The sequence below is a fragment of the Anthonomus grandis genome, chromosome 3, assembly GCF_022605725.1.
Source record: "Anthonomus grandis grandis chromosome 3, icAntGran1.3, whole genome shotgun sequence".
Lineage (NCBI taxonomy): Eukaryota > Metazoa > Arthropoda > Insecta > Coleoptera > Curculionidae > Anthonomus > Anthonomus grandis.
This window is the reverse complement of record NC_065548.1, coordinates 32,111,400-32,131,126: the sequence shown is the minus strand read 5'-3', so window position 1 is coordinate 32,131,126 and position 19,727 is coordinate 32,111,400. Positions and strand designations below refer to the sequence as shown.

At 31.5% G+C, this 19,727-nt stretch overlaps 1 protein-coding gene across 1 annotated transcript; it reads right to left on the bottom strand.

The window, feature by feature from the left end:
* Window positions 1-9,608: 9,608 nt before the first annotated feature.
* On the bottom strand, window positions 9,609-19,117 carry LOC126734402 (pro-resilin-like). Its single transcript, XM_050438025.1, has 5 exons — window positions 18,991-19,117; window positions 16,669-16,732; window positions 14,720-14,860; window positions 10,705-10,791; window positions 9,609-10,641 (listed from the first exon to the last, which is right to left on the bottom strand). The coding sequence occupies exons 1-5, from the start codon at window positions 19,003-19,005 to the stop codon at window positions 9,827-9,829; spliced, it is 1,122 nt and encodes a 373-aa protein (XP_050293982.1). The 5' UTR covers window positions 19,006-19,117; the 3' UTR covers window positions 9,609-9,826.
* Between the last annotated feature and the right edge of the window lie 610 nt (window positions 19,118-19,727).

Below are 19,727 nucleotides of genomic sequence, written 5' to 3'. Positions count from 1 at the left end.
GGTGGGGTTTTATAAACTTTGCTTTTTAAGTAGCCCCAAAGAAAAAAGTCTAGTGGGGTTAGGTTCGGAGACCGCGCAGGCCATTCGATTGCACCACGTCTGCCAATCCACTTTTCTTTAAAATATTTTCAAAAATGCTTTTTAAAATAATGTATCGACCATGGGGTAGCCATTTGACATACCAAAGTTTGGCGTAAATAAAATATTCATTATTTCTAGACATTTTCGCTAACTATTTGCTTACACATTTACCGATTTCATTTTTTTTGGTACCGTTGAATAGAGAATTTTACGCTCCTTACTATGATGGATCACACGATGGGGGTGCCCATTTGACATATTAAAGTGAGGTTAGCTGGAGGTGAGGAGGTGATTGACAGAACTTCAGTAAATGCATAATTAAACGTCCCCCTGTATATCTAATTTGACGTGTTTTTTTTTTAAGAAACTTATTAAGGGTGGATCGTTTTGAAATGAAAGCACTGTATAACAACCACTCACAAAAATCACAAAAAAACACCCAATTCAGTTCAGTCCGAAATTCGAAGAACTATTTCCTACGGCGGCGGCGCGGCGCGTGCAGACGTTAGCAGGACGGAATGACATCTAAGTTCGGAATTGGTGGATATAATGATTGTTATTGTGACAGGATTTCCATTAAGCGGGCGGGAGTGATATGGTCAGTGCGGTACTTAGTTTATTTTTTTTTATTTTTTATTTCTTATTTTTTTACAAAAAATAATTTTAATATTTTTTTCTTTTTGCCGACCGGCCCACCGGGAAATATCCCGGTCTCCCGCCTGTCCCATCCGTCCCTGAATTCCTTACACTCAAACATTTCATTCACTATCGAAAAAGAAACAGATAGTACTTTGTCTTGTCTTAACCTTCTAATTAAGAAATGCAACAATAAACTTATTTTTGAAATGTCTTTTAAGCTCACCACTACCGATAATATAATTCAGTACTCTTCAAATTCTCCCTACTCATACAAATTTGCCTCCTTTAATTTTCATTGCCCTCCAATTCATTTTTCTATAGATTGTTTAATATCCCCTTGTCAAAAGAAGCTTTCGCTAAAGAACTGAAGATTATAAAACATATTGCAATATAGTTCATAATACCGACGCAAGAAATTCCTTTAGATCTCTGTTCTTTTTTGGTTCAATCTCCTTAAATTTAGGATCCAATTAAATCTCTAAATGTAAAAATTGGTCTGGGTAGTGGACAAACCAAGTATATCAGTGATACCAAATTAGCGTTTGCTAACCATTTGCTGGCCTCTACACATAATTTTCCTTCAGGGGTGGGTGCTGAAATGCTTCATGAATGCCCTAAAGGTAAGAAGTAAAAAGTTTTAAAAGGTACAAAAGCTAAAAACAGTCCTGTTCTCATATACTTGACACCCATATTTCCAACCTTCTGATACCGGGTTCGATTCTTGATGAGTCTATGTTGTTGCGTTCTACTTTTAACTTTTTTATTTTTTGCTTTGTACAATTATAACCTAAAAATTATTGTTTATTTATGTACGGTGAAGTGGGTGGATGGCTTTTAAAGGTTTTTTATGTAAGTTTTTAGTTTTGTTTAAGTAATATTTTTGATTTTAGGCCTGATCATACTCTAGCTAGAGCGAAACACGTGTAGCCTGTGATATTTTGTGAGACAGTGACTTTGTGTTTTTCTTTGTTTTCGTCAAGGGCATGTTTTTATTTCTTTCTTCTTTTTTGGTACGTGGACACTTCTGAACTACATTTTTCTTCATATTGATTGATGCCACTTAATCACCACCTCTTATTCACTGTCAGACTTGCTCGAATCAATTTCATTTGCGATACTTTGCTTCTTCAATCTTTTTAGTATTCCCCAAATGATTTTCTTGATTTTGTCAAAAATGTAAATTTTCAATTAGTTAGCAGGATTTGATTCGTTTGGCTGAGGATCCCGACGGAACTTTTTTATTTAAAAATTTTATAAAATTTCCCCGAATATTTTTCCATCTTTCCTTGCAATCATTTACTGAAACAAAAAAAATGTTTCATATTACTTGTTTATGTAAAAAAAAATAAGAATATATTATGGAAACTTTCTTTTTAACAGTTTTTCCTTTATATCGTTTTGGATATTTTGCCACGGGCTCATCTTTCAAGTCTTTTAAATTTTATTTTTAAGAGGGCATACAACAATACGAAAACTTGTTTATCATACAGCTAAAATGTTATGGAAAACTCTACAGCTAGAGTTTTTACCAAAACCGACTAGGGAAAATTGGTTGAATATCGCTGCTTTTATAATCTAGGAATTTACCTAATTGTATTGGGAGCATTGACGGTAAGCACATTAGGATAAAAGCACCCGCAAATTCAGGATCTGCATTCCACAAATATAAAGGTTTTTTCCTATAGTGCTGTTAGCTGTTGTCGATGCAGATGGCTTAATTATTTCTGTAGATGTGCGTGAATGTGGCCGCAATAGCGATGGGCCTGCGTCAAAGGAAGGTAAATTTGGAAAGTGTCTGGTTCGAGGAGAACTTAATATACCAGATTCAATTCAACTAGCTGGTGAATTTCCGCTCAGGAGCGATCTTATGAAACCGTTTGCCCGAAATCAACTTACCAATGAAAGACGAATGTATACAGAATTTCTAGGGGACGCAAATCAGTGGAATGGCGCTTTGGTATGTTAAGTACTAAATTTGGAATATTTCAAACGCCCATCTGTATAAAAACGAATACATACCTCTTTAGGATTTGCAAATACAAAGAAACACCCCACAAAATTTAAGACATAGGCTTTGTAACTACTTTTGTAACATTTCTCCCATTCCAAACCAAGAATATTACAATTTATAATATTTTTTAATAGATATTACAATACCATGTTATTTCTACTACATTTTCTGAGTTGTAACTATAACTTTATTTATTACTAATAAATTATTGTATTAAAAATTACCTGTTTTCTTAATTATTTTCGAGATTTCATTCCAGGCAGCATCTTGTGCAGTTCTGTTGCAATAGTCAGGTCGATTATAATCATATAAACATGGTTTTGATTTAACTAATTCGACAAAGCGAACATTAAATTCCAAATCCGCATTTTACTGTCAAAACTATAAAAACATTCAAAACCAAAACAACAAACGAGATCGGACTGGTACGCCGCTTTCAATGCACCACGCAGAAAATCCCCTTAAGCGGGCTTTCCACTTATGCAACTACGCATGCAATATAGACGTGTGCGTCGGTTGAACGACAGTGGCGCGTAGACGCAAAGGGAGAGGCATGCCGAAAATAGTTGCATACGAGGCAGTTTGAAATAAACGCAAGTCGTTCGATCTGGTAGCGGCAGACACGTGCGTCTATCTACCTCTTTAACGTTTTTTAAAAAAAAATTGTCACTACAGATTGGGGATATTTTATAATTAATTATCGTTTTGGCAATTTTAAAATTTATTATTTGTATGTGTAATGAGTAAGATGGAGTGGTCTAATGAAAAATGTATTGCGTTTGTCGAGGATTACCGCAGTTTTACTTGCCTTTGGAAGGCATCCGATAATAATTATAAAGACAAATTTAAACGAGGTGATGCTCAACAATATCTGGCGGATAAATATAAACTCCCTTCAAAAAAAGAAGTTTTAAATAAAATAAAAAGTTGTCGGTCATACTTTCGCAAAATACACGGTGAACTAACAAAGAAGAGAAGTGGAGCTGGAAGGGATGATGTTATATCAGAGCCCAGCTGGTTTCTGTACAAATATCTTTTGTTTATTTTGGATGGAGAGGAGAATCGGCCAGGGAAAGAAACATTTTCAACTTTGTCAAAGCCATTAGTAATGTATACATTAGAATATATACAGGAGCATCAATCTAATGAGGTAAATTTATTTAATTATAATTCAATTATTATAACAAAAACAAATAATAGACTCTATACACAAAATGTACAACACAAATCATACATGTTACAAATATACAGCTTGCCAAGGGACAGCTCCTTCATGAGACATAAAGTAGTTCATAAATCCCTCTCTTATATCTTTTGCTTCTTTCGTGGCATTTCTTCCCGTCCTTGCAAGGTTTGTAATTCCAGTGTCGTTTATAATTTCCTTTCTCCATCTTCCAAAAATCAAATTTCCATCTACATCAGAGTCGAGGGTACCCGGGGGGGCAATAAAGAGAAGACGATTGTCGGCTTCGACGTAAAAAGTTGTGGATATAAACACAGGCCAGGACGATATCCTCAATAGTTTCTGTTTTAAGCTCAATCGGAGATCGAAAAATTCTGAATACTGATCTGAGTAAGCCAAAAGCATTTTCCACTATACGTCGGGCTCTTGATAATCTGTAATTGAATACCCTTTTGGGAGATCCTTTTACCAAATCCGTTGCATAGGGTTTAAGAATGTGTTTTGTTAGTGGAAATGCATCATCCGCAACAAAAACGTATGGTAGAGGAAAGTCAGTGCCCGGTAAAATGTTTTCATGCGGTAAATTGAATACACTATCTCTTAAAGCTGTATATAAGGAGCTGTTAGAAAAGACATCCCCGTCTGACATTCGCCCTAGTCTATCGATATTTACATATCGAAAACAGTAATTAGCATCAACCAGTACAAATAGGACTATACTAAAATATCCTTTATAGTTGTAATAAGAACTTCCAGAATTGGCAGGTCATTGGATGTTAACGTGTTTGCCGTCAAGGGCACCGAGGCAATGGAGAAAATTCCACCTTTCTCCAAAGAGTTTATTTAGATATTTCTAACCATTTTTCATCAGTAGTAGGAAGCTGACACAAAAACATAAATTTAAAGTTTTCTTAATACTTACAATAACAGCTATAAACTATGTGTTACTTATAGACAGCCTAATTGAAAACTTTTATTTTCAGGCTCCTGAAGAAGGGAATGAAAATATTAATCACCAAAGTATCATTATTGACAAATCAGAACATTCTGTGACCTCACCTCCGATAGTAAGTCGTAAAACTAATAATGAGGATAACAGTACCCCCAAACAAGGTTCGTCTTTCAAGAAAAACACGAAGATAGCAGATTACGACAAACCGAAACCTGCCGAGGAAGCTATCTTACTCCTTAAAAATGTTACCGAAAACATAAAGAAAAAGAGATCATATTTCCGCATTTTCTGAGTATGTTGAGGCTAGGATTCGGAACCTCAAAAAACCTCGTACTCAGGCAATTGCGCAAATGCGTATAAATTCTCTTCTTTTCGAGATAGAAATGGAACAAGACGACTCTATGAGCGTCTCTTCTAATCTAGTCTCTAGGAAAAACTCACAGGTCAACCTTTAACCCATAAGCAAACCGAATCCAAATGTGGTTAATCAGTATTGTCTTCGCCAAATGTCTATGCCGGTCATGAAGGCTTTTTTCGTTTTTTTTTCCGCCTCAACATCATTGCAACTGCAGCAGCAATTGCACCAATTTGTATTTTATTCAACATTGGTAAAAAGACGAGCAGCACAACTAACACCAAATGTTTAAACAAATGTGGATATAAAGAGCGGCAATATCATTTGAAATTGAGGCATAAATGGAAACAACATTAGGCAAGATACAAATGGCAAGCACAGTTTTGCATGCGTTTGTTGTTCATGATCCATGCGTGATTGCATGCATGCAATCAAGTGGAAAGCCCGCTTATATTTTCTGTAATGTACCTTTAGTGGTTACAATATGGTGTGACACATCTGCATTAGACGCCACTAAAAAGCACCCGACTATCCCATTCGGATATTTAAATATTATGTGAATGGCGGGCAACCAACAAAAGAGCAATGTTTGCTGCTAGAAGCAGCGGTTTCTGGAAATCAAAAATTAATGTAAATAATAATTAATGGAATAATAATTTAATTAAAATAAAAAAGCGTTTCTGGAATAATAATAATTATTGATTCTTTAAATAAATTAAATATAAATAAAGGATGCAAACAAGAAAATTGAATTATTAATTTTATAGATAATACCCTAATGTAAGTATCAAAAAAATGCAGTTTGGTTGAATGATCCAATGGAATGGAAATTGAATTATTTTTTTTGAATAAATATTTTTAAAAATTTCTTTGGGCAGACATGGATTTATTTGATTTTGGATATTATTTAAAATTACTATAGTTTATTTTTGAGAAAGTGCTATTTGAAAATTTTATTTTTCTACTACCTTATAAGAAAATTTTTAATTTTATTTCCCTGCCTAATTGAATTTTTTTATTTGACTATATCTTGCTTATTATTTTTTATAAAATTCATTTTTTACATTAAATTGTGCTTATTAATAAGAATGAAAGTAGAAAATATTATATGAATACTGTAGGAGCAGTGTCATTTCCTCACTGTGGATGCTTTTGCTGGATCAAACTTCATCCACGTAAGGAAATTATGCACTTTGCTTCCTTTTGTTATAAGTCATACAAATAACTATTATTTTTTTAAGTTCTCTATATGTGGACATATCAAAAGGAAAAGCCCAACTTAAACAATAGGGTATTGTATATTTAGAAAAAATAAATAAATGGAAAACAAAATTTATAAAATATTGTAGTATTGTACTTTAATTTTAATCTTAAATATATAAATGTTATTAATCTTTTTGAAATAAGTACCTATTTTTTAAAATAACTTTTATACCTTTAGGTAGAGAGGTAATTTTGGTAAGTGAAAACACAATGGATTTAATTGGTTATACTGTTATATAAATGTACCATATATTAAAAGTTTTATTTTATAAATGCTGCAAATACAAGTATATGACTAAGTTGAAAAGAAACTTAATTATTTTATGCTAAAATATTAGTTTACAATTTGCAGTTTCGATTAATACTCATAAGAAGAAACTGCAAGAAACTTATGAGATTTAGGCAAATATTTGCCTAAAACTTACATAAAAAATTAAAATACACATATAGATATGTATATACTTAAAACTATAAAAATATACCTACTATTATATAAAAAAAATACTTATAAATAGAAAAAAATATATAATTTATTATTTTTATTTATTGCTCCTTCTTCTTCTTTGATGGAAAATAAACTTGTTTGTCCATTTTTCGTTTACCTGTATTTGTCTTATTTACCTATTCCATCAGCTGTCTCATGCACCTAGACATTTACAGGTATATGTTAATACATCTTATATAATTTTATAAAAAGATAACTTACTTATTATAAGTCTCATCATTTAAAGATCTTAAAAAGTTTGATACGCTCTCAATTTCAATTTCTCTTGTTGATTGCTTGTTCAATCTTTGTACTGCTACTTGTTGATTTTCAGTCGTCTTCTCATTAACAAACGTTTCAATTTCTACACTATGGCTGGCTTCAATATTATTGGAAGAACATTCCGCAAGGAGTTCACCTAAAACAGAATCGCTTCCCTTCCTTTACAATAGAAAGATACAATAGATTTTACAACTTTATAATAGATGATTTTTATTTTTGATACACGTGCAGTCATGTTGGAATTGGAGCTATCCTTTTACAAAAATATAAAGATCGCGAGCAAGTGATTTATTTGACAGGTTATTTCAGTAAAACTCTATCAAAGCCAGAAAGAACTATTGAACATTTCCATTAATATTTGTAAGATCAACGATTCATACTTAAAACTGACCATGCTTCACTGAAATGGCTGTTTCATTTTAAAACCTTGAAGGATAAATAGCAAAGTGGATTCAATAACTATATCACTTTACAATAGAACATAGAAAAGGCGAATAATACCCAAAACGCCAATGCTTTATGCAGAAGACTTTGCATTGAGTTGCAACTTGTCAATATTGTCTTTAAAAGGAATTAAAACAACATCCCCAGATATTTGCTTGTATTAACCTTAACAGTTCTGAAGAATGGGATTTGTGGCCAAATACAGGCTCTGTGTGCTGACCCAGTATTTGGCCTTATTTATGAACTGAAGTCTCGAGAAATTTCAAAGCCAAAATGGAAAAATATTTTTGAAAAATCTCCAGAACTAAAAGCTTACTGGTTCCATTAATAATTCGTTGTTTATACAGGATTATTAAAAAGAGTCTGAGAGAGCCCAGATGGAAACGAAAAGACAGATCTGACAGTCCCCTGTCAAAAACTGATTTCAGAAGTTCTTAAAACTATCCATGGCGGGCGGTCTTGACGGAAGACATTTTGGAGTTAGTAAGATACTTGCAAATGTGAGCGAAAGGTTTTACTGGCTAAGCATTTATGAAGATGGTGCTGATAATGTGAGCAATGTACATCAAGCAAGGCTCAAGGACCCAGACAGAGGGGAAATGATGCAGTATCTTATTGGTGCAGCCTTGAACGAATTACCATAAACCTAGAAGGAACTTTTCCTACTAGCAGCTTAAAAAATTAATATGCTTTGATATGCGATTGATATGGACTACTTTAGTAAGTGGTTTATCCTCCTGAGGTTTATTCCATTTTAAACCAAGAAGCAACCACCGTAGCTGAAGTGCTGTTGCAGAACTGGATATGCCGATTTGGTATCAAGAAAGGAACTTTGAGTAACAAGTATTCGAACAAGTATGCCAGCTGCTAAGAATCAATGAAAGACCCAAAAATGATTACTTCTTCTACCAAAAATTGCTTTTCCTTTTTGGAAAATTTTGTTTCATTGGTCCAAATTATTTTCCTTAGAAAGTCAGCCTTTTCATCCATATGGATCAAAATATTTTCACATTTTCATATGTGACAACTTAAGATGTCACTGTCATTTACAAAATAAAAATGTGTAAAATTATCACATTTTATAAAAATAAGTATTTATTTCTAAAATGTGGCTACTTAGATATAGGAATATGTTATAATTAATTAAAGGTATTTTCACGGTCCATTAGAATATAAAGGTTTAAAATAAACTTTTCACCATTTTAGTTAATAAAAGATATTAATATAATTTTCGATGACTCTGTATAATGCGGATTAAATTAGACTATGAGAAGGTAATCAACATGGTTTCTTAAAATAATGTTTAAAATGTGAGCTTTTTAGGAACTTAAAAGCTGAGAAATAAACAATCAACAAAGTAGTTATCCTTTTATTTTTAATAAAAACTATAAAAAAATTGCATTTTCTCGAAAACCGCCAGCAATAGGTATAGAGAAGTATAATTAAAAAATACTCAAAATGAAGCAGGGAATCAAATTGTTTAAAAATATACAGGGTGTTCTATTTAAAAAATTGTGTTGGTGTTGCCATTTTTTTATATAAGCGGCAACGTTGCAGTGCTGAAAATATTTTAAGCCAAAAAAAATAAAACGGGAATTTATTTTAAATTTTTGACGTTTGCAATATTTCCGACGCAAAAAAATAGTAAATTGTTTTTTTGACAATATAACCCAGAAGGTTGTATAAAATAATATATCGTGTTTAATCTTAAACACACAGTGAGGTGTCATAAGTTGTGTTCATCTTAACTTTTACTTTTAAGAAGAAATATTGATTTTACAGATTTTTTTTCATTAAATATGATCTTTATAAATGATAAAATCCGCTAATAACGAATTCTATTAGAATAACTATTTAGAAATAACAAGTCTATTTTTGTACTAGAACAATACAGTAATAAAAACACAACGAAACTAATGTTCTACATCAAGTATCCATTTATTTATGTTGAAATATCTTTAAGCATTTTTATAATAATGGAAAAAGTGGCATGGATACTGCCTACAAATATGGACATATGTAAATGGTACAGAGTCTAATACTGGTATGAAAACTAATACACAATTAAATATGCGACAATGGTAGAGTCACCAGAACTAAAATATTTACAAGTGTGTGCTGCTTAGTATTACTTAATATACATATCCACCATTGCTATCATAGCTTTGGCTTTTAGAACCACCTGAGCTGTATCCACCTCCAAATCCACCTTGGGAAGGAGCATTATAACTTGAACTTGGAGCTCCACTGAAGGAACCACCGAAACTGGAGCCAGTAGAGGGAGCTCCATAGTTGGAAGAGGGCGTTGGTAGGGATGGAGCACCGTAGCTCGAGCTTGGTGCAGCTCCACCAATAGATCCTCCAAAGCTTGAACCAGAAGTAGAGGGAGCACCATAGCTAGAGCTTGGAACAGATCCACCAAAACTTGAACCAAAAGAAGAGGGAGCACCATAACTGGAGCTTGGAGTACCATAGCTGGATGAAGGAGAAGACGCCGATGGCGCACCGTAGCTTGAGCTTGGAGCATTACTGCCGAAAGATCCGCCAAAACTTGAGCCAAAAGAAGAAGAAGAAGAAGGAGCACCATAGCTAGAGCTTGGAGCACTTCCCCCAAATGATCCAGTAGGAGCTCCGTAGCTGGAACTGGGCTTGGAAGGAGCACCGTAGGAGCTGGATGGTCTGCTTGGTGCTCCGTAGCTGCTTGAAGGCTTTGATGGGGCACTTCCGAATCCTGTGTTACCGGAAGAAGGAGCACCATAACTAGAAGATGGTCTGGATGGTCCTACAGGGGTTCCATAACTAGTTGAGGGAGGCAAGTATTGGCTGCTTGTGGCACTACTTTTGCTAAAACCTCCTTGAGAAGGAGCTCCATAATTAGAAGAGGGAGCGCTGGGAGCACCATAACTTGAACTAGGTCCACCAAACCCATTGCCTGAACCAAAACCTCCTTAGGAAAAAAAATATTATAAAATATATTATATTAAGAAAAAAGGAAGCTTATCACAAATACCTCCAAAGTTGCCGCTGGAAGGTGCGCCATAGCTAGATGACGGAGCCGAAACTGAAGGGATTCCGTATGAGCTAGAGGGTGCGCCACCTAAAATAAAAAAATAATAATGAAGTAATTTTTCATATTATATATAAGTATTGTAAAAATATCAAAAATCATTTTGCGTGACATTTGATTATAAAATAGAAAATCTAAAAGTTTTAAATATTTGAGATACTGTACATTTAAAAATTAGCTCTTTTAATATTCCAATAAAACATTTTCTAAATCATTTTCAATAAAACATTTTCTATATACTACCGATCAATATAAAAATACTTTTAAATTTGTTATTTGAAGCGCATAATCTTCGATTTTCTTCAATAAAAAAAAATGAAAATAACAGATACCCAAATAAAAAAATAAGTAATTTTTACAAAAACGCGTATTTGTCATGCTATTTTTAAAAAGAATACAAATTAATTGTATTAAGTTAGAAATATTTTGTCTATCTAATCTGTATTGAATTATTTGAAAAGCGCACAGCTGCAAGAAATATTAAAGAGTTTCGCCATTGGCAAAGGCATACCATTTGCGAGATTCAATTCATTATTTTAATATAACATAAATTTAATATTAAAATACATTTTATTATCTTGTGAGTGAATAGAAATATGCACAAAATTTTTGAGCTTTGCCGTCGTCAGTCTACAATTTCCTTAATTCTAATATAAGAGAACAACTTAATATTATTACAAAGTTGCCTTACAAATCTTGCCTAGATTATGCTAATCTAAATTTAAAACAAAAAATTACCAAGAGACCAGATATGCCCTAAATGAAATAAAGAAATAAAGAAAAACCAGTAGCCTTTTTCTTTTAAGAAAATATTCAGTTCATGAACGCCAATGGCGAATATAAAAAATTACTTGTATATAGGAAAAACGCTAAGAAAAATATCTATAGGGATATGAAATTTATATGAAAAAGTAAGATTTTTTCTTTCAAGTTTACCACCCTGTGGTGTAAAATTTAAGATGTTAAGAAACCTGGATATAGTAGTAGGACATGTTCATAGGAACTTTTTTTGTTTAATTTCATCCAAGGACCGTGCCCCTGAATTTTGTTGCAATATTAAAATTAAACCTGTATATAGGGACGATGTTTATAGTTGCGATTTGAGTACGCTAAATAATTAATAAAATTAGTGGTGTATTTATTGAATCTATGGGTAAATCCGTAACAATTAGAGTCAGAAGCTGGATAACAAAGCGCATTTTACAACAGAAAGAAAGTATTAGGAGAGCAGACATTGAAAGGAATCAGGCAAACGAATTATTAAATTTTCATGGTAAATACGAGAAAGCAAAGTGACCAAATGAATAAATTCATGCTTGAACTTATGGATAAAGTGGAGAAGCGACTACTGAAAAAACAAGAGGAGGAAGAGAGGCGGCGACAGAATGAAGAAAGAAGATGCCAAGAGAAGCTTAATCAAGAGGACGGATTACAGAAATGAAAACCAGCTACTTTCATGGGCGAACGACAGAAAGAAAAAATTAAATAAAAGCAATTCGGGAAGAACAACAGCAATTAGGAGAACATAAGGGATTGTGTTAAACAACTTACAGTCCGACATTATTTGGATAAAAAAGCAACCATTGGTGGGATTGAGCTTTTATAACATCTTATAGAATATAAAGCTGCCAACGTTGGATGGCCAGATTTCTTGGGTAATGTCAAGCGTCAATGCAGCAGTCAATGACTGGGATGAAGCAATTACTTTGGTGGTAGCTCTTTGGGGATCAGCCTTGGAGTTGCTCCAGACAGTTTCTCTACAGCTTCTCACCAACCAGACTATAAGACTTTGGTCATAACCCGAGAGAAGATTTGGCGACCAACATCGAAAGCAGCTATACCAATCTCAAGTAAAATCAAAATATCAAAAAGCTGGGGAAACTACAAGAGTTTGAAGCAGATATAGGACGTCTTATTTATCTGATCTACCAGGAGCCTCTGAGGAATTCCAAGATGAACTTGATGCCCAACATTTCGTAGATGGCATTAGAGATTGAGAAATCTAACGAATGATGCGCATTACCAAGTTTGAAAACAGCAGTGAAGCGATGGATAAAGCTCTTGAAATTAAAGCTGCATATAACATTTTCAGGCCAAAGATCAGAGCTGTGTTCATAGAAGTGACTAAAGGTGATGCCAATAGTGATCGTCTACAAAATATATTTAAAAAGATCATCGATGTAATAAAGCAGAAATTAAAAGAAATTATCCACCACCTTCCTTACCCCCAAAGTATTCAATGCTATCGATATAGACGCACTAGACACATAAAACGTTAGTCCAACAATTGATTTGACAACAGGCTAAATATTTTTAGATTTGGGTCGGAAGAATTTATTTTGACCAGTGAAAATGAAGGCGCGCTGCTATAAGGGTGGTGGCAGCAGACTCTGTTCGGGTGGTGGTAATAAAAAAATTCTAGGAACCGCATTGGATTCATTTAAGGACAAGAGAATACCTATAAGTACATTGTGGCAAAGTCACTGGTACCATCAGAAGATGATATTCTCATAAGAATTACCAACGTCCTCCCCAGAAGTCGTAAGATAAGTAGGGGTAACTTGGTGGCTTTATACCAAGCAGTTATATCTATGATCAGATGTGAAGAAGAAGTTAAGCATAAAATAAATACTGGAAATGCTCAACCAATCCGACGGCCACTTAGAAGTCTACCTGTTACTAAACACCAGGAGGCAGAGTCTCTTATAAACAACATACTTAAGAAAAGAATTACCGAGGGATTATAGGAATGAAAAAGGATAGATCAACTAGATTCTATGTGGAGTATAGAGAACTTACTGACGTTACCAAGAAAGATAGTTACCGAATTCCTCGAATTGACGATACGCTTTCGACTCTGGCCGGTTCAAGCTGGTTTTCGATATTTGATCTGAAATGTAGATATTGGCAAGTGGGCATTTAGAAAGAAGACAATAAGAAATTTCATCGAAGAAGCGTTTTCTCCGCATTAAAATGATAGAGCCCATTTCCTGTGACATGTGCGTCTATCATTTTAATGTTATGTCATTTGGTATGTGCAATGCTCCTGCTACGTTCGAGAGGTTAATGAAATTTGTTCTACAAGGATAAAAAACAAAAACTACTGATGAACACCTCGAAAACCTAAAAGCAGTTTTTAACAAAATCCTGAATGCCCAGCTTGCATTAAACTGAAAGAAGTGAGTACGCTAAATAATCAATAAGTGAATAGAAATAGTAAGCAATTGTAAGTAAAGTAGTAAATAAAAGTTGCTTCAAGTGTACTGAACCCACGGGAAGTATGTAACAATATATACACACCTGCGAGAATTTTTTTACTATGGTAACAAAAAATTATTAAGCGCATACAGAAAGTCTCTTAAAATAGGCAACAGGAAAAGTAGTTTACTGAGGCTAAAAAAAACGCCTTTTTTTTAATAACTTTTGTGATTAAATGCCAACTTTTTAGGCGTTAAAAATATCTGTATTTAATATTGGTTAAAAAGTTAAAATTTACCATAAAATAGTTTAAGCTATTTAAAAGTATAGCTTGTTTTAAAAAAATGATTTTTAAATGTGAAAAGTAGTAAGTACTTTTGCTATCGCCTACTTTTTTATTTGTAGTTAATTTTTTTTGCTAGTATAGAAAAATATTGCGTCTCTTAGTGTGTATTTATATAAATCGTAGACATCTGTTGACGTCAAAAGTCTTTATTATTTTTCAACTGTGTATTTTGCGGATTATTCAATTCATAATAGATAGACTAAAATACCTTTTTCTATTTAAGCCATTTTAATTTAACTATTTAAGCAATCGCACTTGCATAATTTAACAATGATGACCCCCGAGCGAGTCTTGCTAATAGCAAAGCCATGTTAATTAATCGTATGCCAAGTAAACCGAAATTAAATTGTAAACTAATGTGATATTTTTCAATTAACATCAGCCACATTTGCATACAACAGAAAAAACTATTACCTCCAAATCCTCCTCCGTTGCTTCCAAAAGAGGGTGCTCCATAGCTTGAGGAAGGAGCCTCACCACCGAAACCACCTCCATTGGATGGTGGGAGGTAGCTGCCTCCTGGTCGTCCAGACGAGTATCCGCCAGATAAAGGAGCTGAAAAAAAATATATTAATATATAAAAATATTTAAAATTTGTAATTCCATCCATTTGTAATTCCATTTATTGGTAATTTATAACAAAATGAAAGTAATGAATATTTAATGTATAATAATTTTTGAAATAATAATAACTAATTGCTTGTTAAATCGAGAAGTTTATATTGAACTATGTACACTTCTATTTCTTAATACCTTATTAAATTTCACTAAAAATTACAAAATGATGTTTCTTATCTCCTGTAAAAAAACATGATTTTTATAGCAACGTTACACTGATAATAACTGTAATTTCATAAAATTACTTTATGATTATTACATTTAATTTATGTATGGCGGAGATATGCTTGTATATTGGTAAAAATATTACGGTACTAGACTTTTTAAATTTAAATTAAAAAAACATTGATGTCGTAGATTAAGATAATGAAAATAGAAGTGGTTAGGTGTTTATTTTTTTTTAATGCATGTTGGACGTAAATGATGCTTGGTTCTTTGTCCTTTCCTCTATTCTAAAATCGGTTCCCAGAAACTTTAAAATCCCTAACCGGTGATCATTTTAGTCTATTTACACCTGTAACTAGTTCAGACGCGTCATAGAAGAAAAAGAAAATCATGCCCCGAAAATAGAATCCTTTAACTCCAGTATGCTGTGGAGCAAGGGTGAAAATTATTATACAAGTAAAACGAGAGCTTAGAAAGGTGTCTCAATAGAAAGTAGCTATGGTTTTAGCCATAGCAGCTTAAGTTAGTTAGTCTTCCTGAGAAGGGGTCACGAACGAGAGACATAAATCATACTGTATGATGTAGAACTTTTTATATTATAAAACTCAGCAACAAAAAACTCGACCACAGCTAAAACAAAAAAAGTGCGGTCTGGATGAATTAGCAAAGAAATGTAAATTTGAAATGCGAATAGTTCGTAACTCTTAAAAAAAGTTTGCCTTTTTATCTTTGATCATCAGTGGAAGATATTTACATTACAGTGAATAAAAAGTCCATAAATTTGATTGCTTTCTGGAGAGCATAGGATTAATAAATAAATAAGAACAATTATTCATGGTACAGAAGCAAGGAAAAAATAGGTTATTCTAAAGCTGTAATCAAGTAGAAATTAAAGAAAACATAAAACAGACTTTTGTATGGATTGTTTCAATTCAGTGTTTCAACTACTAAAGATATGTATAGGATCTAGTAAGACCAACTAATTTAGCAGCATATTCATAATATTTCTTTTAAAAATATCGAAAAATATTTCTCCTTGAGAAAATTACATATTTAATATTATATGCATTAATGGCCGTTTATACAAATAATATATCAATAGCCGTATGGGGTAAAATACAAATATGCTAAACCAAAAATCAAAATATTCAAAAAATAGGAATCAACAAGGCTAAAAACTTAATTACATTAGTATCGAGGTCATCGCAAAACAAGTCGTTTTATTAAAAAGACGATTAGAGCCGAATTGCCTAGATTTATTTTCCCATTTAGCACTAAATCTTCTATTTTGACACCTCAATTACAAGTGATTATCTAACGCCATACATAATTAAATCAATATTACCATCAACAAGCCATTCAAAATTTCAATAAAATTGAATATTTATCAAGCCCCTGAGTTCAAGGAAAGTTTGTGTTGTTATATAGTTAAAATTCATCGTACAAATGCGGCCGTTGTCTTATAGTATTTTTTTGTAGAAAGTAAGAAAATAAATATTTTAATGCATAATGAGGAATGTACTAACAAGAAGTTTTATTCAGATTGTTTTATATATATATATACGTATATATTTACATACCTTCACGTTTCGTCAACTTGGCACCGTGTGATGAGCAGAAGATGCTGCATAGAGCTAGAGTGGCCTAAAGAAATACGATGTAAAATTGTAGAAATTAGTTTAAAGTAGTTTAATTAATTATATTAAATAGTATTCTAGTTCAACTAAAATAAAAACTTTATAGTGCGGTCGTAATGTTTCTTCCCAATTCTAACATTGAAAATATATTTTGGTCGGATAAAATATAATTTTGCAACCCTATTTTTGTGATTCAATACTGGAACAGCATTACCAATTTTTAAATATGAAGTAACGTTAAATGTAGAATGAAAAAGCCTTTTATAATGAGGAACGTAAAATCATTTTTATTGTAAGTAGAAAAGATATAATTAAGCTGATCATTAGACTCGACTTGCAAAATTCGCTGAGTATCTATTGCACATCTATCAAGAGCACCTTGAACCAAATCAAAGAAATTATTCTTACAAAAGAAACATTAAATCGATTTTCGACTATATTTGTCTGTGAAAATACAGTAAAAAAGCAACTATTTAATTCAAGGCATATATTTACAATTAAACATGCATAGACCTTCAGCATACTATGTTCTTCTGTTTATGTATTTAAACAGAAGGAATGTTTTGTTTTTTACTTTGGTTAGGTAATTAGTTTGGAATTTAAAAGATGAAGCACAATTTTATTTAATATAAAAAATTACTAATCAGGGACTAAATAAGCACTAGTCGTGATAACCTCTTATTATTTTGAACTTATTATGTTTATACTAAGATTTAATATCAAACTTATATTTGTTTACTTACTTGACTTAAAAAGAGGTAAATTTTAATGTTCAAATTATAGTTTATTAATTCCAAACTTATTATTTGTATTGCCTTAATATTTATGAATTCAAAACTACTTGATTAATAATTTTCGTTTAATTAAAAAAAAACTTAAAACTAAAGTTTATTATTTATAAGCTATACGAATTTATACTAAGCATTTAGGTATATTTTAAGCACTTAATAAATTTGCTAAAACACAAAAAAACAAATATTCCTTCATGTTAATATTTCATATCAGAAAATTGATATTATTTTAAATACAATCAAAATTTATAAAAAGTCTCTTAACCCTGCTGTCTTATAGATGCAATTTTGCATATTAAAATGCAATTATTAAAATTAGCTTTATTATAACAATTATCATAAGCTACATTTTAACAGATACTAGGAGAATATTATCGCTTTTAACTAAAAAAGTCAAATGAATGTAAAGCCAAAATAGCTCAGATTAAAATTAAAATATATATCTAATCCTGTAAACAAAAATTATTAAAAAAAAAACTTTAAACAAAATTTGGACCAAAAGCTTAATTTAATTTAGTACTGATCAAAACCAATAAAGGTTTAATTTATTTATTTACCCATTGCTTGTATATATTCCTATATTTTTAAATAAATAACCACTAGCTACTGTGGATCTCAAATATAAATGATCAAAAATAAAAATGTCACTAACTCAGTAAAAATTAATATTTATTATTTTTTGTGGCTTACTACATAAAAGTGAATATAAAAAAAAGTCATTATCAGTGATAGGAAGTACATTCAGAATTATAATTTATACCGCGTATTTCTCATGCAACCTATTGTATGATGAAGAATCACATAAAATTCATGTCAGGAACAATTTATTAAATAGCTATTACAAATGAAAGTAAAAGTTTCTTGTTTCTTGTTTCTACTTTCCTAGATTAGGACTAGACGAGATAAACATACATTTATGTAAAACATACTAAAGTCCCGATTTTACAATTTCAAATATATTAAATATAAGACATAATATTAAAAAAAAACTGCTTTTAAATATCGAAAATAAAGCATTGAAATGTAGAGACACTTTTTCATGGTTTTATTAAAACCATCAAAAGATCATATTAAAAAAATCTCAAATATAAATAAGTAACGTCATTTTTAAGGTGATATAAACGTAAACCACGAAATATTGCACGAATATTTTATGAACATTACATAGTACAAGAACTTAATAAAAAAAAGATTTTTATTATAAGAAAATATTCAATTTAAAAATTATTCTTCAAAAATATATTGATAGCGACAGATTTTTAAATAAAGGCTTTAAAGAAAAATTACTGTAATTTTCTTCTAAATATTATGGTAATTAAAAATACAATTTATATTAGAATATATACTAAATTTATATATACTATTATAGATAAAAATATGAAATATAAATAAACTAAATCGTTGTTATGTAAATTCATATTCGTTTTTTATGTATTTTTAAGCCGCGACTTAAAAAATCATTAACTAAACTTACCACAAAACCCCTCATTTTAATAAAAAAAATATAAAACTAAAAACAACACACACACGAAAATAAACTATTACGAGCAGATCTACCGGTAAAGATCTACTGGTTAATGTTTAGGTTCAGCAGAATATCGTTTATATATTCTTCGGGTGGCCTGAAGGTGAAAGTAAATCAATTCGGCGGATGATCTTCTGTTATTCATATTAAACGCTGCTTTGAAGATGGTACTTCGAAGGATAAGGAGTTCGATTATTTTTTGGCTACTTAAAGCATATTATAGAACAATTTAATGTATGTAAATATTTTTTTTTTCAAATTAAAAAATACGTTAGATTTTTTTATCATTAAAGTAACTGAATCGAATTTAAGCTTTTATATTTTTTTAATATGATATTTTAGTACTCCAGTTATATTGTTTTAAGTTTTAAGGGTTAAGCTAGGTGTGGGGTCAAGTAAAATCCAAGCAGTTTTAAAATATAATTTTTTTTAATTACTTAAAAAAAACATGAAATCCTATATAACAATTGGTCTAAATATTTTTAAAACAATCTCATTATTTCTCTGTACGGTCTAGTTTTTAGAAGTTACATTTAACTTATTTAATGGGCCATTTGCATCCTAATTTAGATTATTTTATTGTTAATCCCTGTAGTTTAAACAGTTCAAATTTTATATACATACATCCATATAAATAGTGTGCCATTTTCTAAGCGTTTTCAATATGTTCTCTGGCTCTTTAAAAT